Source organism: Lepidochelys olivacea (genome assembly GCF_965140295.1).
Source record: "Lepidochelys olivacea isolate rLepOli2 genome assembly, chromosome: 4".
Taxonomy (NCBI): domain Eukaryota; kingdom Metazoa; phylum Chordata; order Testudines; family Cheloniidae; genus Lepidochelys; species Lepidochelys olivacea.
In genome coordinates this window covers 25080661-25105914 of record NC_140414.1, presented here as the reverse complement: position 1 = coordinate 25105914, position 25254 = coordinate 25080661, and the positions used below count along the sequence as shown (strand labels likewise).

Here is a 25254-nt window from a genome sequence, read left to right as displayed (position 1 = left end):
CATGATTGTGCTGGGCAGAGATGAATACACTGTATTTGCCCATGTATTTTTGTTTTGAACTCCCCCAGTACCTAACAAAATATCTTTTTCTCAGGAGCCTATACCATTTTTTTCTTCTCCTCATGCTAATATAAGGTCACAAGACTGAATCCACTATGTGCGCTGACTCCATTCTGTGCTTTCTGACTGCAGCAAATACAACTGCATGCTGAACAGAGAAAGGAGTGGAAAGAGAGCAACAGGACTGACACAGTGGTGCTGGAGGCCCCTCACTAGCAGCCTGCTCACCTAGGTTGTCATTGGGAACAGACAGGCATCCAAATAGACACAATAGCACGTAAGAACGGCCATACTGGGTCAGACCAAAAGTCCATCTAGCCCAGTATCCTGTCCTCCCACAGTGGCCAGTGCCAGGTGCCCCAGAGGGAAAGAACAGAACAGGTAATCATCAAGTGATCCATTCCCGGCTTCTGGAAACAGGCTAAGGACACCATCCCTGCCCATCCTGGCTAATAACTATTGATAGACCTATCCTCCATGAATTTATCTAGTTCTTTTTGAACCCTGTTATAGTCTTGGCCTTCACAACATCCTCTGGCAAAGAGTTCCACAGGTTGACTGTGCGTTGTGAAGAAATACTTCCTTTTGTTTGTTTTAAACCTGCTGCCTATTAATTTCATTTGGTGACCCCTAGGTTCTCATGTTATGAGAAGGAGTAAACAACACCTCCATCGTTACTTTCTCCAATATGCCATGTTGCATTTTCATTCTCTATCTTTTTCGGAAGAATATTTTCGGTATTGGGAAGAAAAACAGGACCCTCTTAGGTGAAAAGAATGGCTGTCTGATTAAGAGACAGAACTGGGGGTCAGGCAATCTGGGTTCTATCTTCATCCTCTGTGATCATGTGTAAGTCTATTCAGCAGTCTATGCCTTACTTTTCCCCACCTGTAAAACGGGGATGACAATACTTCTCTACCTCACAGAGAGATTTTAAGGCATATTTAATTAATGTCTGTAAAGTGTGTTGAAATCTTTTGGATGGGGGAGAAGCAAAAATATTTACTCAGAATATTAATGCATGTCACCTCTAGGGATTATCTCAGTCTACCTTATTCCCTAGGTGACAAACTGCCCATGAAGGACTGACTTCACCAAACCAATTTTCCTAGAAACCTCTATCATGTTGCGAAAGATGAATGGGAAGTGCTTGGTCCAACTATTTTAAAGCATCTGGCTCACTCACTGTCTTTTCTTCTTCACTAGGACCTAAACACACAACAATATGTATCTTTTTCCTGGGACTCTTAAATTTTCTCTCCTGGACTCACCTCCTCCAAAAGGTGCCCATATAACCCTGCGAATGGATTTCACCCAGTCCTCCATGTCATTCTGTGTGCTGGCCATAAGAAGATATGTCTCATGATGAGCTGTCATCCGCTCTCGGTCTCCTCCTGCAAGAGAAGACAATCACATATAAACTCTATCCCTTCCAGCCCAGCCAAACTCCTGCCAGCCGCCTACCACCAAACTGACTGCTGGAAGCTGCAGCAATGTGTAAGGATCCAAGGGTGTGGGTCCTTGGTTTTAGCAGGCCTAGAACCCAGGAGTGTGAGAGGCTGAGGTCTCTTACCATTCCCTCACTGCCACCAAGGAAGACAGATGAAGCACCACCTCACTAATCTTGGATGGTCAGGCCCCACAGGGTCCTATCAGGACACCAAAGGCCTGGGGCACCTTCCTTAAGCAAGGAAGCGACCCAGATGGGTTGTCTGAGCAACTGTGCAGGATCCCTGTTGCTGGCTGCTACATTGGATCAGGCCCTTTACTTGTCTCCTATGATCTGCATCCAACCCTGTTCCTAGTTCCTGCTCTGCTCCTATCTCAATTCCAGTTCCTGCCTTGCCCCGCTCCAGGCCTGCTCCTTGCCACATCTCTGGTTCCTACTCCCATGCCTCATTCCTGACCATCGGCTCCAACTCTGACCCTTGGCTCATCTCCTGGCTCCAACTCCAGCTCTGACTGTTAGACAAGACCACCTATGTCCCGGTTCCTAATACAATGGTTTGAAGTATTCAGACATAGATACCATGGTCTAGCTATGAAAGGCAGGAATATTTATCATCAGTCAATAGCGTGAAAAGAAAATACTGAGAGTATAGTCACCAACTGATTAAAAAAAGCTATTGAGAGGAGCAGATATTTTATTAGAGAAAATGAATATTCATAACGTTTCATTTTTGATAATATTCTGAGTCACCAACCAAAAGCACAGGCACAAAACATGGACCTCCTAATTCCATACTGCCTTGCATCTTGTATGATTTATACAGCTATACAGTGAGCACATTCTACACACACTTTGCACAGATGGATAGGACAACAGAAGATGCAAGGCAGTGGAAAATCGGGCCCTTTAACTGTTCCCTACAGTTTCCATCCCTTTCCAGAGTTAGTAATTTGGCTATGTGACAAAAAATGCCTTCTTTTTGGCCAGTCCCAGGGTAGCTAAAGCGTGAGAAGGAACAGCTGTCATTCCTTCTCCTTCCCTCTCACTCACTCACAAACAGAGAGCATATGATGCGTCGAAGATACATTTCACTCTTTTAAAGTTGCAAAGGACTGGAATAAGAAGATGCATTTTTGACCCATTAAAATACAACATGAGAGGAGCACAAAAGTGCCATTCTAAGCCTGAAGCATTCATTACTGGTTTTGCCTGAAGGGCGATTTACAGCATATACAGCAATATTCTGCTCTGTCACCAATGCTCAGCCAGGAACAGCCCAGACACTGACTGCAAATGACAGCTGCTTCAATGTGTTCCCGGCTAGTGGAGAAAAAAAGTGAAAAGCACTACTAATCATTATTGCTGCTACCCACTTGATACTTTATCTCTGAGAATGGTGCCAGCGTCTAGTTTTTGACGTTGATTCTTATTTGGTTCGCCACTGTCAATCAAAGGATGTCAGTGCCTTATACTTATTACACAAGCAGACATTTAACTTGCAAATGCTAAAAGGCAAAACCAAAAACACAGAAACTGTGCATCAGTCTGCTAGAATGTTCCAAAATTCTACCTTTGCATCTGAACTCCCTTCAAGGGTACACGGTGTCCAGAGGCTGGAAACTGGATTCAAGGCCCCAGATTCAAGCCCACTTCTCTAGAGCCAAAATCAGGAGCCTCTCTTTTAATTTTTTGGATCTGATGCAAAGGTTTATAAGGTCTGTTCTCATTTTGGCCTTCCCAGAGGATTTGGACAAGACAGTAGAAATCTTTCAGGAACAGCTAGTATGTTCCATCATTCAAACGGCAGTAAATCTCATTGTATCAGCTTGTCCGTGATATTTACTTAAACTGTGGCTGAAATCTCATGAGAATTAGGCATCATTACATGCAACCCCAAATACCAGTCCTGAATCTCTCTAAGAACTGACCCCAGCCCCAACTGAGATTTAGAGCCGACCAGAACCACTTAGCCAAAATATACGGACTGGGTATTGAACATGGAATATATTATCTCTCTCCTAGATCTTTGTTACATGATTTAAACAAAAATAAACAACCCCACAAAAACACTGCATTGGGTTACTCTGCAACTCATTATTGCAATGTATTTATAGAGAGATTTTCCTCCAAAAGAATTTAAAGTATTTTACATTTCACCTAGCACTAAAATTCAGCCATTTCTGTATTGGAACACATCTTGTGTTTAACAATGCACTGCAAAAACTACACAACAGTTTAGGACAGGAATTGAAGTATGCAGCTGAAAGGAGAGGGAGAGGGTAGGAAATTTCTTGTACATAGGCAGAATATAATCACGTGAATGGAATTTGGACAGGAAAAAGGGCTGAAATACCTGAAGTTGCTGAAACCTTTTTATATCTATGTAAAATACAACGGAGTGTAACAAATATTTGAAGGAACACCATAAATGCGAACACACCCCAAATCCATATCTCCTTCCTCCAAAAGGTAACAGACAAACTTTAAACTACGTTCCGAGTATGGTGAAGACAATCAGCTCTCCAGAAGGAGAGCTGCAATAACCTTACAACTAGAAGCATTAGAACATGTGACTAACACAAAACCCTGCACATTTTGGAGGCTAATAGTGATTTCCTTGCAGTGATGACATTGTAAAGGTGTGGACAGCTGTCATGGCTGAAGGGTGGGCTCCTATTTGTGATCCATCAATCTTTTCAGTTTTCTTTTAATGGCCTATATATTCCACTATGGCAGATCATATGCCATTTAAAGAATAAATGATTTTATGTCAAATTAGAGGGTCTATACATTACAAACTGGATTAGTGCCAGAAGTCCAGATAGTTCATTTACACCATTCCAGAGTAGCACTCCAAACAACAGACTTGATTACATAACGATTTAGCTAACATTTAATCTGTGTTTAACTTCATAATGAAGGAAAGCATAAAATATCCTTGGTCAGATGCTCAGCTAGAGAAAATCAGCAAAGGAGCTCAAAGGAGTTTACACCAATTGAGGATATGTCCCCCTTGATGTTTGGTACATCCTTTGTGTGCTGCAATATTGGGCCTTTTATGCTTATCTTCCCTGTGAATAAATTATTATTTACATCATGCTACAAGTTGGCAAGATGCTTCGAAAGAAGATATTCGCGAATACACTTGCGTTCATTTGTTTGATGTAGGACTGTAAATGCTGGTTTATGTAGGGATAATATTTAAAATACAGGTAAACCCTGATAATTTGAACAGCTCAGAAGATATATCTAAAATTCAGAAAATAAGAATTTCAGATCATAGGTATTTGGAGAAAGAAAATTATGGTTACATAGGACATTTCTAACTTTTCAATAATCCGATTTTATCCATATAAAGATTTTCAGAGTTGCTGAGCACCCATAGGTCCTAATTATTTCAAGAGAAGTTTTAGGTGATCAGCACCTCTGAAAATACCCAACAGTAGGCACCCCAATTTTGAAAATGTAACAGATCACTGAGGTTGCACATGCACCCTTAACTCTGCCACCTGTGCGCACAAATCATTATACGGTGTAATTACATGATCACATAGGGTCAGATTATGCCTTTACAGCACAATCTCTCACTGAGCTCACATTGGAAGCACAACAGTTGCACAATCATTTTAAAGGCTGCAGTTTATTCATCTCTCCCAGACTGGCAAACTGCAGGGCCTGGTGAAGGCAGGCAGGGTGTGCCCATTGTCCTGTCTCTCCTCCCTGGCAATTTGCACCTACCAGGGGAGGGAGCAAAACTCTGTGCTTGCCTGACTACAGAGACTGGCCCTTGCCCACAAAGTTGAAAGCTGCAGCTTGCACAACCATCATACACATCCTACTTCTTCACAGCCCTGGGCCAGGACCAGGGCTAGTCTGGCCATACTGTTTCTTAAAGATATACTGTTATCATCATGCCTTTTGCAACCCTTAGTATTCTCTTTTTTAGATCGAATCAGAGTCAGATTTATTAAAGGAATCGAGAATTTCAACTTGGAACGGAAAAAGTGAAGTTGCCCCACCCCGTGTTCAGTCCTGTATCTCGGACAGGTCAGATTCCCTCCCCTCTCTTTCCATTAGCAATGACTTATGGGTTCTCCCTCCTGGCCCATTCACTGGCTCTGTAAACAGTAAATACAGAATGCTACTTCTTGATAAAGGCTGTCTGTGACCACTCGAACCCATGCTGGGTACAGCTTTATGCAGTGAGCCAGCGCTGCTTGGATCTGAGCTAGGCAGAATATTTTAGGAACTTCTGCCAGCTAACAGGAAAACAAAACACATGCACATAATTAAAATCAGGAGAGAGATGATTCCTGGAGGGACAGGAAATGCGATAGCCTTTTTTTGCTTATTCCACATTGCACTGTACCCTTTGAAAAAGATGAAGAGGTGCTTACTGAAATTAATGGGTGGTTGACTCCTGAAATACCAACCTAAACAGCTTTCCTGCATTTTCCCCACTATCAAGTAAACATGGGAAGTACATAAAATTCTTATGCAACAAAGTAAACCAGGACTTTATCAGATAATACATTCTTGTTTGTTGTACTCTCTCTTTGTCCCTCTCCCACCCAGAAATGAGCAAACTTTCAGGGGACCAGGCCTTGTTTATGCTCTATTAGAACTTTATCACCTTTCCTCTACTCAAAGTGCTTATCAAGCTGAATTCACATTGAAAAACACCCTCAGTTTTCTGCTTATTAGCATCTTGGATTTACTGCTAACTGTAGTTCTTTGCTTCTTGCAAATGGAATGCACGGGGATTAATCTCCACCATTTTCTTAAAAGAGAATTTTCCCCCAGGAGAAACATCAAAACTAGGATTAACATGACTTTTTTTTTTTAAACTGAAAACAACATGGCCAACCTCAAAAATATATTCCATATTCTAATATAAAAATGTTGGAGCCATTTGTAAGCTGAAATTATTTCCTATTTTCTGTGCATTTCTTTCAGTTCAAAGCCCAAAGCACAGGTTTGAAAATGGAGACGTTAGAGACAGCTGAGAATTAAGGGAGATACAGCTGGATTCTGTGCAAACCCTTCACTCATTTTAGACTACTTATCACCACATTTTAGGTTTCCGAAGAAAATACTGAATAATAATTGTAGTCTTTTAATGTTTCTCTTATGAGCGTCTATACACTGAATTTTGTCCATATAGAGGCATTCATATGGGAGCTGCTGGGTGCTCAGCAATTTTGAAAATCAAGCCACTTATTTAGATGCCTAACTTTAGACACTCATTTTTAAAAAATCTTGCCTTTACAGACTTTTCCTCCTATTTTTATTTTAATTTTTGGCCTTGAAATCCCATCTTTCTTTCAATTAGCTTTGGCCTTAATGTGCCTTGGGACTTTCTTCCAGGTAAGGCTCAGCACTTCTCTACTTATGTGTTGATTAATGCCCATCTTTTCTTCCTCATTTCCTTCCAGATCACCTGAAGTCTGCTGGTTCATCCACACTCCACCATAGAAGGAGTGCCTAGTTTTGTACCAATCTTTCTTTATAGAAGATGCTGCTCAATGCAAATAGCTAGATGGTCAACAGATTCTATGCATCTCCCTGTTGGTAATTTGTTTAGCTCTTCTGAGTCTGAGCCTTTTGAAAATGTCACCTGTGGAAAATGTGTCTCATTTTCTTCTCTTTGTTCCGTATGGTAGCCGCTTCCTTACTTTATACAGGATGTCAAGATAACTGTTGTTTACCAGTTCAGGTCTCTGATTAACTTTTCTCAATACCAAAATAACTGATAGCCATGGCAGGCTTCACATGTGCTGCAAATGAGCTTCCCAGAAAAATGAAGTGTTTCATCTCCTACTTCTCTGGAAATGCAAGCATCTGTTTCTTTCTTCCTTTTCTCTTTGTCCTTCATCAGCTTTGATTTTACAGCATTTACATTCACACTTATTGTTCTGGACCACGAATCACCTCTTTATGTTATAGCGGTTACTAAATTAGAGTACAAGATTGCCTCTGCAAAGTCAAGACAAATGATCTCTTCCCCTTTATTCTAATGGAGTTCCAAGATTTTTTAAAATAATCCTATGCACTTCTTAGCACCAGCACAAAGCAGAGGTGACACTTACATGACCTCAGCACTGATTTCACATCAATCTACCTTAGTTTAAGCACAGCAACTTGACATGCCACACTGATTATGTACTAATGAAAACCAGTTCAGCCAGCAAGTCAGGTGACCCGTTTAGGAGGGTCTCATCAACACTGTGAATTTTAGCCATGTTGTGACATGGGAATTGCCAGACTGAATCAAGCCCAAGATCCATTTGTCCTGTACCCTGTCTGTGACAGTGCTGCTTTAGAGGAAGGTGTTTTTAAAAAAACCTCCTAAGCAGGCAGATGTGGGATTATCTGTTCCCAACATTAGGTCTCATCTTGATCTCCAATAGTTAGAGATCGGCTCAAGTCCTATAGTATTAATTATCCCAGCTGCAGTGAAGACAAAGTCTAAATTAAAGACCTTTCTTTAGAGCAGGCTAGGCCGAGCCATTCAGATGTGTCTCAGATAACCATGGCTGAAAGAACAGAGAGAGACAGCTACTCGAAGTTTATGGTGTTTTTGAATCACTTGACTGACAGCCAAAGACAGACAGTCCTTGCGGTACGATTTTAAAGTGTTTGGAGGGAGGTGGAAATGAGACTCAATTTTTGCACAGGAGTTGTGATTGAGCTGTGTGATTTTACTGGGACTATTCATTCCGGTGTGCTTGGCTACTACTTTTGCTGTTTTGCCCATCTTTGATCCAAGCAATGTCAGGAATCGTGTGCATGCTGTAAATTAAAGGAGACTGCAAAAATAGATCTATCCTCAGTTTGCATCCACTCACCCAAGAATCAATCCATTCCGGAAGCCCAAACCCTTCTTGCCTACTCAGAGTTGGAACAAATGAAAACCGCAAGTAAAATACATATGTGGAGAGCTGTGAATTAACAGATGCCCTGGCACAACTGCTGAGATTGACCTTATTTATTTTTTCATTACTTCTCATGAGAAACAGACCTGCTCAGTGTAACACTCTGTGCAGTAACAGTAGTTTTAATTTGCCCTACCACTTCCCTTTATCTCTGTGCTTGTAGTCAGAGTCATAGATATTTAGGTCAGAAGGGACTATTATGATCATCTAGTCCTCTAGTCTAGTCCCTCCCCTACAGCACATTTTTTCCCTAAGTACATTAAATTTTAAATATTTTTATACGTAGCCTAATACTATCCCAAGATTTCCTTTCACTTGACTAATTACCACTGCAAAAGTGATTTGTCGTCCTGTTGAGAATAGCCCACATTAATTGAATTGTCTCAACCCCCCACTTGGTAAGGCAACTCCAGTCTTTTCGTGTACTGTTATATATATCTTCCTACTGTATTTTCCACTCCATGCATCTGATGAAGTGGGTTTTAGCCCACAAAAGCTTATGCCCAAATAAATTTGTTAGTCTCTAAGGCGCCACAAGTACTCCTCGTTATTTTTGATCTTGTATCTTGTAAACCTCTACTAACTTGTCTACTTATTAGTAGAAAAATACAGAGAAAGTCTTACTGTAGCAATCGGGGACTCTGCTCCAGTTGACAGATAAACAGAGGGAAGAAATAGTTCACCATTTGTATAAATTCTACAGGATGTGCAAGGGTTTCTGTAGTTGTGTTTCAGCAATGTGTCAGGAGTAAGCGGATGCTGTGAAGAAGTGGAGCGGTGAAGGCAGAAAGATACTGACAAAGCAAAGAGACAGTCCTGGAGCAACCTGGGGAGGTGACAATGAATCAGACAGCCTGGGAAGAGCTGAGAAAACAAAAGCTGGAGAGAATTGGAGAACAAGAGATAGCATTGGAGGGGCCTGGGATTTGAGATAAAATATCAGAGGCACCAGAGAGGCAAGGAAAACAGAAAAACAGCAAACAAAACTGCCTGCAGGAATTAAGGGCTCAATCCTGCAAACTGCAGAGCAACTCCTGGAGGTGCTAAGTGTCTTTATCTCTTACTGATTTCAGAGGGAATTGAGAACACTCATTACCAGTACTGTCAACCTCAAGCATTCAAAACTTCAGAGTCAAGGGAAGAATCGGAAATTCTGCTCTGCTACAGCCACTGAACTTTTCAGGTCAAGCTACAACCACCTACATCTCTCCCCCTTAAGTTTGTAAATGTTCCTCAATAATAACTGAAAACAAGGGACTATTTACTAACATTTCTACACTTATAGGTGTGGGGGGCGGTGGGGAGGAGACAGTAAGCAAGATACCAAGAATCTAAGGTGTATGTGGAGCAAACTTTACTACGGACAATATTTTGTATATCTTTGTGACTACATTATGCAAACGGATACTGTAGTGGTAGGCATCTTTGAATTCTGTTCAATCGACAAATCCATCTAGAGAGCGCCAGATGCTATAAAGCATCAATAATTATTGTTACTATTTCATTTCTAAGCATTTTCAAAAGTTGTGCCACAAAATGAGTAAATATTCCTTGTTATTTATTCTTTTCCAAGTCTCAGCTGGTATCAGATCCTGCTGCTAGTATTCAGTCTTGCCAGCTATTATTCAGCATTTGTCTCTCTAGCAAAAAGAATATCAGAGAGTAGGGGTGCATGAATGAAAGTCACAGCTGTGCTTTCTGAATACTGTCTTACCAGTGCTGGTGACTCTGAACATAATATTGACAATTGGGTTTTGGACAGTCTGCTATTCCGAGTTCCATTAAACTGAATTACCTCTAAATCTTTGATGACAGGTAAGAGATTGGGCTGAGACAGGTACACAAATTATAACTTCAGTTATTTTCATCAGAATCACCATGTAATTTACTCGACTCCTGTTGGGTTCTCAGTGCATTTTGTCAGTCACAAGGCAATAAGCAAGTAGAGACAGCCAATGTATAAGCCAATCTAACTTAAACCTTGTGTATTACTAACATCACTGCCAGCAAGAACACTGGTTTCAATAGACACAGTTTCTAAACAATTTACTGTTTTACCCAGTCACTGTGTCAGCTACACATTTTCTTTGGATGCAGCACTAATAAACCTTATAGAACAAGAGTAATTAAAAAATATTGTAACTGTGGTAAAGGCACAGATATTTAAAGACCTGCAGTTTTACTACGACAAATGTTTACTGTTCAGATTCATAGCATCCCAGCTGTTCTTTTGTATTAGTAATCCTGAGCAACAGTCCTCTGCATTAGAGATGCTGTAATTTCATGTGAGCACTGGCTTTATAACCCACGGAGTAGTCCAGCGAAAGTGCCTAAATGACAAAAGCCTCATAAAAGCAGTTCATTCCCGACTGGGCATTGCACTCCATCACAAGTGGCCATTCACAGCCTGCTTGGGAAATAGCTGTATTCTCTAAATAGGAGAGGGAATTTTAAGCATGCATGAAGCTGTGAAATGACTGCCATTAGACCCCTCACACTAAGGTATGATTCAGGAATCATTTGGAAAGGATCTGTAACACATGGTGAATAACCTATGCTGGTAGCCTCCTACTTCGGTACAACAGTTATAGCTGCAGCCCTGAATCCCCATAATGAATGATAGATTAAGATAATAATAACAAGGCTTTAATTATAAGGCAGCACAGCCACATATCAAGATGCTCAGGGTACTGCATAAGCAGTTAAGGCAAGCCATTAACAATGGGTAAATAAAAACGCTGGAACTGTGTAAATAAATCAGAACTAGTAGGGTTGGGGCAGGGGGTTGGGGTGCGGGAGAGGGTTTAGGGTGCAGAGTCCCGGCAGCGTTTACTGTGGCTCCCGAGAAGCGGCCACCAGGTCCCTGCAGCCCCTAGATGCATGGGTGGCCAGAGAGGTTCTGCATGCTGCCCCTACCCTCAGAGCCGGCTCCGCAGCTCCCATTGGCCAGGACCCAGGACCAATGGGAGCTGTGGGGGCAGCGCCTGCAGGTGCAAGTGCAGTGCGTGGAGCCTCCCCGGCCACCCATGCATCGAGGGGCTGTAGGGACCTGCAGCCAGAACCATCCCTTGGATAGGGTGAAGATTGCCCCACACTTTGGGGGGCCCCGCGCTTTGATAAAATCAGGACTATTCCGATATTTAGCACTTTGTCCCGCATCCTGACCGATGTACGGTCAGGATGCCATTTGTCCCAGTATTCAGATGAGGAGGTGGGTGGGGAGGCAAGGCAGGTGGGAGAGTGGGGTAAGGAAGCGAACGGCAGGAAGGCAGGCAAGCGGGGAGCAGAGCAGTGATCGGGCACATGGCGGGGGGGTGCGCCGATGGACAGTGAGGAGACTAGCGGGGAGGTGAGTGATGGGTGAGTGGGATGAGGAGGCGAATGGCAGGCGGGCAGGTGGACAGCAAGGAGGAGAGTGGGAGGTGGGCGGACATGAGGCGGCAAGCAGTGGACGGATGTCAAGGAGACTAGTGGGGACGCGAGCTACGGGCAGGCAGGTGAGGAGGCGAACAGCAGGTGGGTGGGTGGCCGGCTGGCGAAGAAGTGAGCAGCAGGTGGGAGGTGAGAAGGCAAGCAGCGGACAAGTGGGCAGGTGTGCCGGGTGGATGGCAAGGAGACTAGCGGGGAGGCTGATTTGTCCTGGGTCTCGCACTCCATTACGGACAGCCCTGCCTGCGGCCATTTCTGTAAGCCATGCAGAGCTAGGGCAGGCAGGGAGCCTGCCTTAGTCCCAGGCCCCTGCTGCACCGCCAACCGGACTTTTAACGGCCTAGTCAGCAGTGCCGACTGGAGCCACCAGGGTCCCTTTTCGACTGGGCGTTCCAGTCGAAAACTGGACACCTGGCAACCCTACCTGTTCTATATAGACTCTTCCTTGTTTCTCTGCTCTTCAGTGGGACCCTGCTATTGTCACTACAGTTGCCTCAGTCCTATCTTTTTCTCTCCTAGTGCCATTCCCAAACATAGAAACTTCCTCTTCCAACTCTACGTATCTCTTTTACTTAAAGGGACAAGACCCAAACCATTCTATTTACTATTTTGATAGCAGCATATATTGAAAGGCCATCACTCCATATGTCCCTCATTACAGGTCTATATTTAACAAGCCCATAGGGCAATGGCACACATCATTGCTTTTCTGGTTAATCAGTGTCAAACAAGGCTCAGAGGAATTCTTGTTTGTCACTTTGAAAAACTCTTCCTGGGAGGCTGAAAACTTTGACTAGTGTTGTGCAAAGGCTTGTAATGTGAAACCTGGTTCTATGTAATTGAATTTCATAGTTCTGCTGTTCTACTGATATGATTTTCAGACATTTTTCAGAATATTTTACAGAAGTTTTCTATGTGCACTAGTGATTTCCCTTTCTGCTTATGCTAGATTTGTGTGCAACTACACTGGATTTTTTTTTTTACTGACGTCCAATCTTTGTTTTTTAAACCTGCAGCTATACCTGCAATTCCCTTCCTTCGCCCCCACAGTCAGAGAGAAGCTGAACTCAAAAAAGCAGATAGAACAGAATTATTTCAAAAACTCAATTTCAATCACTTAACTCATAACCTTAAATAAATCAGACTTCTTCAAAGCTCTGATGGCAAAGATCCTATAATAGAATCCAGCAAAATATCTTCAAATTAACATGAAGCCTAACAAACAACATTACAGCAAACTATTTATGAAAATTGTTTGCTCGAAACATTATATGGCACACAGTATTAATTAAGTGTTATGGCTACTGTAGGGCAACAGAGAAGAGACTCAGTGGAAACAAAAAAGAACAAGATGGGCTCAAGACAACTGGTCTTTCAATCACATGTCTGTTGTGATGGAACCTTGTAGTATTTTTGCTTGCAGTGAGAATCACAGCACATTAAATAGATCAAGTCAATATAGCCAAAACCAGACCCATTTTTCTCAATCCTCACCCTGAACTTTCAGGATTGGAAGAAATGGCACTAGTTACAGCCCAAGCATTTTAATACATAGTTATCTATCTAGGTACTTATATGGCCCCATTACTGTACCACAGTATACGGGCATCTGCTAAGTATTTAAAAATAAAAACAAAAACCATCTCTCTCTCTTACTTCCAAGTCTATGGAAGAAATCCCTTTGTTACTACCCTTCAACAATAATATATGCACATGCTCTATATTGAGGAAAATATGGCTCAAAGATACAGTATTGCCAAGCATTCGAGCATTGTGACTTAGACCTCCCAAAATAATGAGACTAACTTAAAAAAAGATATATTATACACTTTGGATTCTTTTGATTTGCCTTCTGCTATTTTAACCACTCAAGTACACTTAGGTTATATTTTCAAGCTTTTCTCTGCAACCAAAAGGGCTAGAAAGTTACTTTTCCACAAAATGAGTTGTTCATGTAAATATATGAGCTGGATAAAGAATGTGAAACTCGTGATAAAAATAATGAGAATCGACAACACTGAAGATATGAAATTTGAACATGGGAGGCCTGTGGTAATTCTTAGCTCTGGAACGAATGAGTTTCTTAGTTTAGGTTCTGCTCCTTTGAAGGTTTTGTCATAAATCATCCTCTCTTGGTCCACAATTTCCTGGTTCCAATGGAATGTAGATATTGTGTGAGGTTGTGATGGGAAAGGCCGTCTCTTAGGTAGATGGGGAAATCCCATGGAGACCTTTGAATAGCAGGATAGAAGACTTGACTTCAAAGGGGAGCCGGTGCAGAGAGAGAAACACTGGAGTGGTATGCTCAAAGCAATCTGTGTTGCTCTATAGACTGGCTACTGTGTATTCTACCAGTTGGAGATTCTTTAGGACAAGATGTTTCCTGTCTATGTATGAGTTGCAATAATCAAGCTGAGAGTGGATCACTGTGCCTAGGATTAGTACCCTCTAATTCCCAGTTGTAGTCTCAATTGGGTGTTTTTTCTTCCTACGGCTGTTTGAGTATCCAATAGCAGTGAGGGGTCCAAAAGAATGCCAAGGAAGCAGTCAAATTTATCAAAATGAGGGCAGGTAGTGGGGAATATTGTAGAGGAGGTAGCTTCTCCTGAACATTGGGGTTTGATTATACAAGAGAAGGATTATAGATTTTTTAAAAATGCCATTATGTTTATCAGTTAGAAACGGGTCCCAATTGAATTATCCAATCTACCCAGTGGATAACTTGTAACTATTAAAATATTGTTAGTTCTTCAGAGCCTAGTTTAAAATTTTTTGACGTTCTTGCTGATTGATTTTTTTTTTCCTTAGTCTTTCAAATAATAGTGCATTTTGTGGATAAACAAGGTTTTCTATTTCCCATCTACAGAAAGTAATATTCCAGTAATAGCTGGATATATTTTTAATGCAAGTTCTCTCTTTTGGTGCCCACACATCATGTCAGTGAACGTGAAAGGCTCAATGCCACCTTTCCATTTAAACACACGTAATTGGTTAACAACTGAAGTTTTATTTCTGCAATGAAGATTTTGTCTCAAAAGAAAGGCTAAATATAAGGAGCAAGTTTTTTCGAAGTGACTTGTGATTTTGGCTGCCTCCATTTTTGGTTGCCATGTAGACACCTTAAAGGGGCCTGATTTTCAGAAAATGCTAAGCAGCCACGTCTTAAAATCAAGTTCCTGGAAAGTGTTTCAAGTTGCATACCAAAAATCACAAGTAAGGCATTTTTAGAGAATGTCAAACCCACTATTTCTACATAAGAGTCTCTCTAAACTAGTGTTCAAACCTGGCAACAGCCAAAAAGTTTTGACCTGGACAATGCTCCTTCAAGAGCCATTTAATCTCCTCTCTTTAAGGGAGAGAGAGAAAGCAGATTGCGTTCACTGGTCCATACATACCCATCATCATAAAAAGAGGCCTGGGAGAAGCTTTGATTTCTGCCCAAAGAAATGCTACAGAGACAGAGCGAGTTCCTCAGACCTTATGCTGTGGGTAAACAGATACACACAGTTACAAAATCCCCTTTTTATTTTTATTCTTGTTCATCATAGCAATATATCTCACATTAGAATCAAGTGCAAGAACTAATTTGAAGTGGATTATCTTAAAAGGTCAGCTCCTCGGTGCATGTTTGTATTGTATTTCCGCTGGTGGAAGACTTATGGTAAGAAAAGGTCCATAGCCTAAGGAAAGCCTTTTAAGTGGAAAGCCAAAGAGACTAGGGTGAGTTATTAATATCCATTCACATTCAGTCAGCTAATTTGGCAAGCCAAGATACTAAAGAAGTTACAAGAGAGCTGAGTTTGCCCTAGGTGACCTTTCAGATTTGCAGAATCTAACAAGACAGACATTCAAGGAACTCATAATCATTTCAACTGTCAACAAATACTCATTAAGCTATCTGTGCTTCATTAATATGAACTACTGAACCCTCAGTTGATGACAATCTCGATGGTATCTTGCAAGCTTAGACATAATTTTGTCTGCACAACAGCAACAAAACTGATTTAATATAAACAACTTTGAACAACTAGGTTCTGGTGCTCGCTGCTTAGAAACCAGTCAGAAGAAATAATAATGCAAAATACTTTTTGATTATGAGCTTATTTCCTTGTATAACTGAACTGTCAAATTACTGCTGCCAGCTATAATTGGATCTAGCCCTTCTAATTGTTTCAGCTTGTCTGTGCTGGTATCCCCACTGTCAAGCTCATATTGACAAGCAGATAGTATTTTTTTAAATCTGACAGTTAAAAAAAAAAGTGGTCCAAAGAATATTAATATGCTGTATTTCTTTTTTTTAAAGTCAAAGAAAGGTGCTATTTTTTTAAACTCTTGAGAGACAAAATACCTTTTTTTTCTTACCAACCTTCAGAGAAAACAGGTCAGTTCATCTCACCTATATACAGTTGATCTTCCACCTCAAAGAATTTTAGAGTCAAACTCTTATACAGGTGTTCAGCAGTATTTCCAAACTTTATGTATAACTGAAACCGAAACAGTGCACTGAGTTGGGTCCAAACATAAATATACTGGTGGGAATTTGTGGGAGCAACCAACCACTTCAGTTCATATCTGATTTCCAACATGCTAATAAATAGCAATAATCGTTCTGTCTTACATGCATACATCTTTCATCACAAAGAATTAAATTGGTTTTCAAACATAGCAAACACATACTTTGCACAGGCATCATTTCAGCCACTAGTGAAATACAGCAGCTGTTTAATAATGCAAATTTATAATAGAAAATGAAGAAGAAATTATCCAATTGAAACTGGAGGACAAATTTAGATATGCAGAATATAATTATTCAATTTAAAATCTGGCCAGGACACCAGAATTAAAGGTCTTGGACCTCTTAAAAAGTGACACAAGATCTTCAGCAACCAGGTCAGGAGATTTATTTTACAACTTATGCAAAATCAGGCTTCTCTTGCAACACAGTAACTGTTAACACCATGTTGGGCATTTGTTCAGCCCCGAATCAGAAGGAAGACTGACACAGAATGGATTACCAACATCATTGTTTGGCCACCTTAAGTGATTCTTGGAGGTTTGTGGTTCAAGTGCCAATTTGGCTCGGATTCTGAGATCCGACAAGATCGGGCCATCGTCCATTATTATTACCAGTTACTTATAGAGCACCAAAAGTGTGCTATGTGTTCTGCAAATGTTCATGGATCACAACACATGTAATAGGGAAGCTGAATTTGGTTACGTTTCCCTGAACATATGGAACAGACAGTTATTGGTAGTCTGACTGGCTATTTTTTAGATTCTCCAGTAACAGGACAAATGTTAAAATTAATTTTAATATGTGAATTTAGAGTGAACAGATCTGTGCAAAACCAGGAACAAAGAATGTTCCTGTGTTTGGTGTTTTCAGTGTAATAGCTGATTCTCCATCAATCTTGATACTTTACAGATAATACTAGTGCCCTTTTCAGACTTCTCAGGTTATTGCTGTGACTCTTAGTAAAAGGAATCTGCCACGTGGCCAGCTGTGGGGAAGAAACTGATCTGTAAGGGTACGTCTACACTGCAATAAAAAAAGACCCACAACACTGAGCTTCAGAGCCCAGGTCAGCTGACTCAGGCTTGTAGGGTTTGGGTCTAAAAACTGCAGTATAGATACTCAGGATGGAGCCTGGGCTCTGAGACCTTCCCCAGTTGCCAGGTTTCAGAGCCCGGGCGCCAGCCCCATTTTATAGCCCTGCAGCCTGAGCTGTGTGAGCCCACATCAGCTGACACTGAGGGGGTCGTGCTGTGGGTCTTTTTATTGCAGTGTAGATATACTCTAAGTCTTGTTTCTTCACCACAGTGTTTGTTTCTATTTCCTTTATAGACACCTAACTGAGCTCAGCCTCTATATGCCAAAGAGAGACACAAACATTTTCAATAAAAAAGCAACAGCTCAAAGCTTCTTAATACTCACCAGAAGCCATCTGCGGACACTCAGGAATCAATTCCGCTGAGATGAAAGACTTTAGGGTACAATTTGCAAATGCTTAAGTGACTTGGGAGCCTAACTCCCATTTTCAAAAGTGACTTAGGAACCCAAATCATTTCGACTTTCCATGAGACTCAGGGTCTTAAGGCCAGGAGCTGTAAAGGTATTTAAGTGCTGCTGCACTTAGGTTACAATGCCTAACTGATTTAGGAGCCTAAATCTAATTTCCAAAAGGGATTTGGGCATTTGGGAGCCAAAATCCCATTGATTGGCAATGGGATTTATGATAAGTGCCCAAGTCCATTCTGAAAGAGGAATGTGTAAATCCCTTAGGCACTTTTGAAAATTCTACCTTGTGTAAAACTGTGTGTGTGTACAAGGACCTAAACCAAAACCTCAGGTCTGAATTCTGGATCTGGATTTCCTATCTAAATTTTCATATCTTCAAGGGTCACAAAATTCCAGGATGTAGATACTCCCAAACCTGTCTGTACAAAGTCCAATTCCAAGTCCAGCCTCCCCAGATGTTGAGGTGACCAGATCTGGCCCACTGTACAGACAGGTGTGAGCTGTGGAGCCGTACCTGGATGTGAAGTTTTGGTTCAGGCCCATCTCTAGGATTTTGCTAAGGACATTGAGTTTAAACTAAGAGCCCAGCATCACTGGAGGCCGTACCTTTTTCTGGAATCTACAAGAAACCTACTGACAGCTAGAGAGTTATCAAACACAAGTCCCAAACATGCCATCACAAGGAGCCTAAGGCTTTGATTTAAGAATTTAGCCCAGATCTCAGGCTGCACTGAAGCCACTTCACACCATGCAACAAAGCCAACACAAAGCAGTCCTAACCTGGGTGGCCAGTCATTGAATCTGTACAGAGGACTCCTCTGACACTGGTTAAAAAGTGACACGGACAAAAACAGTAAATTCATCTACACAGGAAACCAATTAACGTTAGGCAGGAGGTTAGATTTAACAAGAAGTGGTTGAAAGGTCAATACATTCAGGAAATATTTGGGGTTGGTTTATAATTTTGTTTCCCTTCACTTTGTTGTTTATAAAATTAATTGGTTTCTCCAGACCAGTACTCAAAAACACTGTTATCTCAGATACAACCCATTTACTACTGAAAAGGACCCTTGGGGATATGGCTAAGGCACTCAGATACAGTGGTGATGGCCATGATAAAGCCACCTGAATGGAATGGGAGAAAACAAAATCAAACAAACAAATACAATATGTAGAAGATCTGTAAAAGCATTTTGATGGAACAGCTTAATATTGCAACTGCTGCTTGCCTTCCTCCTCCTCACTCATGAATGGTGAATGGATTCTGGTTGTCTGGCAATGTAACTACCCTACTCTGAATGCCTCTATTTTTAAATGGATAAATAACATTAGCTTGTTTTGGCAACTGCAGCATGGGTACCAATGGGCTTGTCTTGCTTACTCGCATCTATATGTTTATGGATTTTTATTTGTCATGAAAAGTTCTATACAAGAACTCAGTATTATTTATTTCAAGAAGTTAGAAGGCAAATAAAGTATTTAAAAACCGGGGCTGCCACACTTTTTCAGCATCACTCCATAGAGGAAAATGCATGGGAGTATGGGGATGAGACTGAAAACTAGGATCACAGTACAGAAGAAAAACATATCAGTGATTAAACAGATAGTATCCATACCAGTTAGAAGCCTCCTGTGCAAAAGGAGATAGCTGTAACCTAGTCTCATTGTGAAATGTAATTACTTATTTGAAACACTGAAGCTCAGACTTCTGCCAGTCATAGCTTCATTTCTGACAGGGAGAGAGGGGTGACACTCCCTCCTTTCCACAACTGCACACTCTTTACTCTCAGAACAGAAGAAATCACAAGAAGGAAATTCTTATTGTATAAATATTTCCAAATGTGTTTGATGATTGTGTTATATTATGGGAAATCCTTGGTATAGAGCTGTCTGTCTCACAAGGGGAAATCCCATGAAATCTTTAGATCGAAGAAATCAAGTAATCATGCACTGCTTACACTGTCCCTATGAAATATGAGATGTCAAATAAGAGTACTCTTGACCATACAGGCTACAATCGGAGAATGAGGTCACGCATCTTTTTTGTAACAATATTTGCTTTTCTGAATAGAAGAATGTTTGCCATTTCCTGTATCTTTTCATCCTATATACTTCACCAAAGCCAGTTTAATTAAAGAGAGAGATCTGCTAAAGACTTCAGACCAAATTCACAACAGGCTTCAGAGTGTCCACCTCTACTGAGGCCAGTGGAATTGCAACTCCTTACACCAGAGAATTTGGCTTGATACGTTCATTTTAAATAAAATGAATGTATTTTTTGTTATAGAAACATATCAAGCAGAGAGGAACTTAGTGGTTTCTCTTTGCAAGAGTTGTTTTCAAGAGTTTGCACTGCTTAAAGTTCTGGTTTGAAAAATTCAAAACTCAGCTCAGCCAAAAACATTAAATTTCATGTGACTTGGGGTAAAAATCATATGAAACCACAAAGTTCCTTAGGGTTTCCAAGGAAACCCATAAATTGGTGCAGGTTCACCACAGATGTATAAAAGCCTGGTGACCCTTTGGGCATGCAAATATTAATTTCTATTATATTATTCACATCAAGGGCCTGCAGCTTCAGACCTCTGTACCTCTTGTGTACACACACACACACACACTTTCTCTTTGCACGTTCATTAAAACTTGCACCTGTCCTTTAAAGAGTGTAATAGTGGCACACATGTGCACATTAGCACCAGGTCCATTTTCTGGGTCAAATGATTTGTAGAAGTATTGCACTAAACGAAGGACTCACACAAATATTAACAGTATTAGCAGGTTCTTACACCAACTGCAAGCATAAGTATATGCATGTGTAAATTGATTGTGCACCTCTGGATAGAGACCTTGCTGAAAACGTATCCCCACATATTTGCAATTCATTTTTTCATTAAGCAGCATCAATAAATGCACAGAATAAGTAAGATCAATTGGAGAACAGTTTTGTGAGACAACTATTTTTTCTTTCTAAAAAATCATCCTCATTATATAAATTAGAATAGATGAGACAAGCGTTACGTGCAGCCTAGAGCCACTTGAGCCTTGATTCATCTCTGGTTTGTTCCTTTTTTTAAAAGTCTAGTGATGCGAGAAGCAATCATTCAATGACCAAATTAATCAGCAACAACCTAAAAAACACTGGCAGATTATTGACACACACTCAGCAAACATTCACTAGCACTGAAGAGACAACATCTACCCTGCACACAATCATTAACCCTCACAGGCACAATAGAGCCTGAAACAGAGGAAAGGTTACTCAGGCTGGAATTTCAAAGGGGCCCAAAGGAGTTACCTGAACAGCTCCTATAGACTGTTAGTAGGTGTTGGGCACTTAACTCTCAGACTCCTTTGAAAATCCCATCCTTTGGCCCATCAACAACATGACTGCAGTTTAAAGCACTTCCTAATCTTTCCAAGCTGCAGAACACACGTATGCAGATCCAGCAAGTTAACATGGGTTTGTAATATATTACGCATCAAACAGGAAAGGGTTAATAATTTCACCTTAATAATTGAAGAAAAATATTTTCATGATGTTCAATAGGGATCTCAATTACTCTGAAAAGCTAGCTAATTGAATGGATAATGGGATTCTTTCTACGGAATTTTTAAACAGCCCTGTAGAAGTTAACAGAGGATCACACTTCTGTAAAAGAGTTTAAAAATTCAATAAAAAGGTTATCACTCACTATTCTTATTATTTATATTGGAGTAGCACCCAAAGGCCTCAACAAAAAGAGGCACCCCCTTAGGGATGGGCACTGTACAATCTGAGAGCAGAAGGCTTGATCATGAGGGCAAATGCAAATGCTAAAATTTAATTTACTATAGTTAAACATTTGCCAGCTGGTACAACAAACTTTACCACTGATCCATTCTATCTGAAGTATAAGGGGAAACTGACATTTCAGATAGCATTATGTCTGATGGCAAATGCTTATATTTTTGAATGGTCACCACTGTACCTCCAAAAAGGCATTTGTCACAGTGTTCATGATGTGGCCAGAACTGGGAAGTACCAGAAACTTTGTAAGAGAGCCTGTTCTTGACAGATTTCCAGCATGATGTCTAGAACTAAAAGAGGCTAGGACAAGTTTCAGATAAGCATGCAAACTGTTTGATGCTTGTCCAAACCAAACCTCGGAACCTTTTGAAGTACACCTGGCTGCTCACAAAAGAGCAGGGGGAGGGTAAACCTGGAGAGTGTGGCACTCTGAACCAAAGCGAGGAATGTGCCGGTACGGGAACACTTGAGAATTGGACAGAAATAACTAAGTCTGAAACTGTAACTTACAGTACAGTCTCCTTTTCTTCTTTCTTTGAATGTCCAACAGTTACCCAGTAAAGTCCCCCCAGTCGTGTTAAAAGGTACAATCATCTCCTCCACACTATTAGTATTCCTGCCTCTCACTCCTCCTCATGCTTCACTGTCAGTACCGAACTGTGTTCCTGGTCTGTCACACAAGAGCTATAATGAACAGTCCTATCTCCCCACACCTCTCCCCTCCCAATGGTCCAGTTTGGAACAGTAACAGTCCCTGCCCATTTTAACTTTCCCATCCAAACAAAACACTCAGTTTAACATAGTTTTAAACAGTCATACAGAATAGGGATATCATTATCCTTTATATAAATAAATACCCATACAAAACATATGGCCTCATTCTTCCATGTCCTTACAAGGGTACGAATTCCAACCACAACCAAGATGAACTCTGAAATTACATGATCAATTTTTGCTGTGGTTCTCAAGTGCACACATTATCTGCTTGCATTACCAAGCATACACCCAACACCTGATAAAGTTCTGGACATTTATGTTTCTGCAACACTGGAAAAAGTTATGACTTCTAAGAAAAAAATTGCATTGCTGGCCAGAAGGGTGAAAATTCATGATTTCGGCTAACGGAGAGACATGGAAAATTGGTTTTCACCTAAAATTATTTTGCTATGGCAAAAAACACAGTTGGAAAAAACCAACAGGACGTCTGAAGCCAAAACATTGGTTTTTGGGGCTAGATTCATTTCCCTTTTTGGCACAGAAAGGGAAAAATTGCAATTCTCTGCACTACATCAAGACCTTCTATGTCAATTATTTTCATCTGAAGCAAGTTCTTAAATATACAAGAATATATGGGGTTATAAAGAAAAGTGTTGCACAGTCTCTGTGCCTTCACTGTAAACTTAACTCGAATTATCTGCACTTGAGTTATTTGAATACCAGCAGCCATATTGTGAAATAATACTCAAGCTGCTGTGCCCACTCTGACACTACACTCCCTTGGGTGTGACACGTCTCATGGTTCTTTGCACTGCAGTAAACTGAGACACTTTATGAATTCTTTCCCAGTGAATTCTGGAAGAACTTGTCTGTCCTATCTGGCTACATAGGACTGTGGGAAGGCATTAGAAGACTAGCAGTACTCAAGTGGAGCTAGCCTAAGTCCACACTGCAGAGCGGTCATATTTGTAGCTCATGAGTTTTGCTAACTCAAGCTTTAGTCCATCCCTCTCCCCTTCTCCTCCCACCCAACTCGAGTTAAAGCACCACAACACTAAAACCGAGGGCTGTGTGTTGACAAGAGCTAAAGTATTATCTGAGTTAACTTTTCTGTGAAGACAAGCCCCAAGAGAGACAAATGGTTCCACAACAATGAAACTCATCTCAGTGAGCAGCATAGCATCTCACAATGTTAACAGAACTGTAATCAACTTTCCAGTGGTGTCAGATTTCTAGAACACTGTGCATCATTAAAGACTGGAAGTCAAAGCCTAGTGAGGAAAATAGAAAGGAGCATAAATGCTGGTAAGTCAAGTGTAAAAGTAGGCAGGACAATATTACAAAAGTAATAAGGCAGGACAAGGAAGAATTTGAAGAGCATCTAGCTAACGACATAAAAACTAACAGCAAATTTGGCAGGAAGCCTGCTAAACAATCAGAAGAGCCACTGGGTAATCAAGGTGCTAACGGACCACTCAAGAAAGACAAGGCCATTGCGGAGGAGCTAAACTAATTCTTTGCATCCGTCTTCCCCCACACCTGAGCCATTCTTTTTAAGAGACAAATCTGAGAAATTGTCTCAGATTCATGTGTCAGCAGAGGTGGTTTTGGAACAAATTGATAAATTAAACAGTAATAAGTCACCAGGAACAGATGGCATTCACCCAAGAGTTCCGATGAAACTCAAATATGAAACTGCAGAACTACTAACTGTGGTATGTAACCTATTGCTTAAACCAGCCTCTGTACCAGATGACTAGAGGGGAGCTGATGTAACACCTTTTGTATTTATTTAATTTATTTATTTATTTATTTTTAAAAGCTTTCAGATGTGATCCTGGCGCTTTCAGGCAAATAAGCCTAACTTCAGTACCAGGCAAAGGTACTGGCTGAAATTATAGTAAAGAACAGAATGATCAGAAACATAAATGAACACAATATGTTAGTGAAGAGTCAACATAGCTTTTGAAGAGGGAAATCATTGTTCACCAATCTATTACAATTCTTTGAGGGTGTCAACATACATAAGGACATGGGTGATCCAGTGAAAACACTGTACTTGGACTTTCAGAAAGCCTTTGACAAGCTCCCTCACTAAAGGCTCTTAAGCAAAGTAGGCAGTCATGGCACTGGAGGGAAAGTCCTCTCATGGATCAGTAACTGGTTAAAAGATAGGAAACAAAGGATAGGAATAAATGGTCAGTTTTCAAAATGGAGAGAGGTTAATAGAGGGAACCCCCAAAGAGTCCCCCAAGGGGCCAGTGCTGTTCAACATATTCGTAACTGATCTGCAAAAGGGGTGGACAGTGAAGTGGCAACATCTGATACAAAATTGCTCAAGCTAGTTAAGTCCAAAGCTGACTGTGAAGAGTTACAGAGGAATCTCACAAAACTAGGTGACTAGGCAACTAAATGGCAGATGAAATTCAAATGTTCATAAACGCCAAGTAATGCACATTGAAAAATATAATCCCAACTATACATACAACATGATGTGGTCTAAATTAGTTGTTACCACTCAGTGAAGAGATTTTGGAGTCATTGTGAATAGTTCTCTGACAACACCCACTCAATGTGTAGCAGAAGTCAAAAAAATCTAACAGTATGTTAGGAACCCCTTGGAAAGGGATAGATAAAGACACAAGATGTCATAATGCCACTATATAAATCCATGGTATGCCCACACCTTGCATAGTGTGCACAGTCTGGTTGTCCCATCTCAAAAAAAGATATATTAGAACTGGAAAGATCCAAAGGAGGGCAACAAAAATGATTTGGGGTACAGAACAGCTTCCATGCGAAGAGAGATTAAAAAAACAGACTATTCAGTTTAGAAGAGAGATTACAAAGGGGGGAT

General features: G+C 40.8%; 1 protein-coding gene across 9 annotated transcripts in view; it reads right to left on the bottom strand.

Annotated features, from left to right (window-relative positions):
- The window catches only part of ARHGAP24 (Rho GTPase activating protein 24), a 352414-nt gene that overhangs the window by 48834 nt on the left and 278326 nt on the right, over positions 1–25254 (bottom strand). For all 9 annotated transcript variants that reach the window (XM_084625625.1, XM_084625623.1, XM_084625624.1 and 6 more), the window contains one exon: positions 1332–1454. In XM_084625625.1, coding sequence (XP_084481751.1) covers positions 1332–1454 — 123 coding nt within the window. The remainder of the gene's footprint in view (positions 1–1331; positions 1455–25254) is intronic.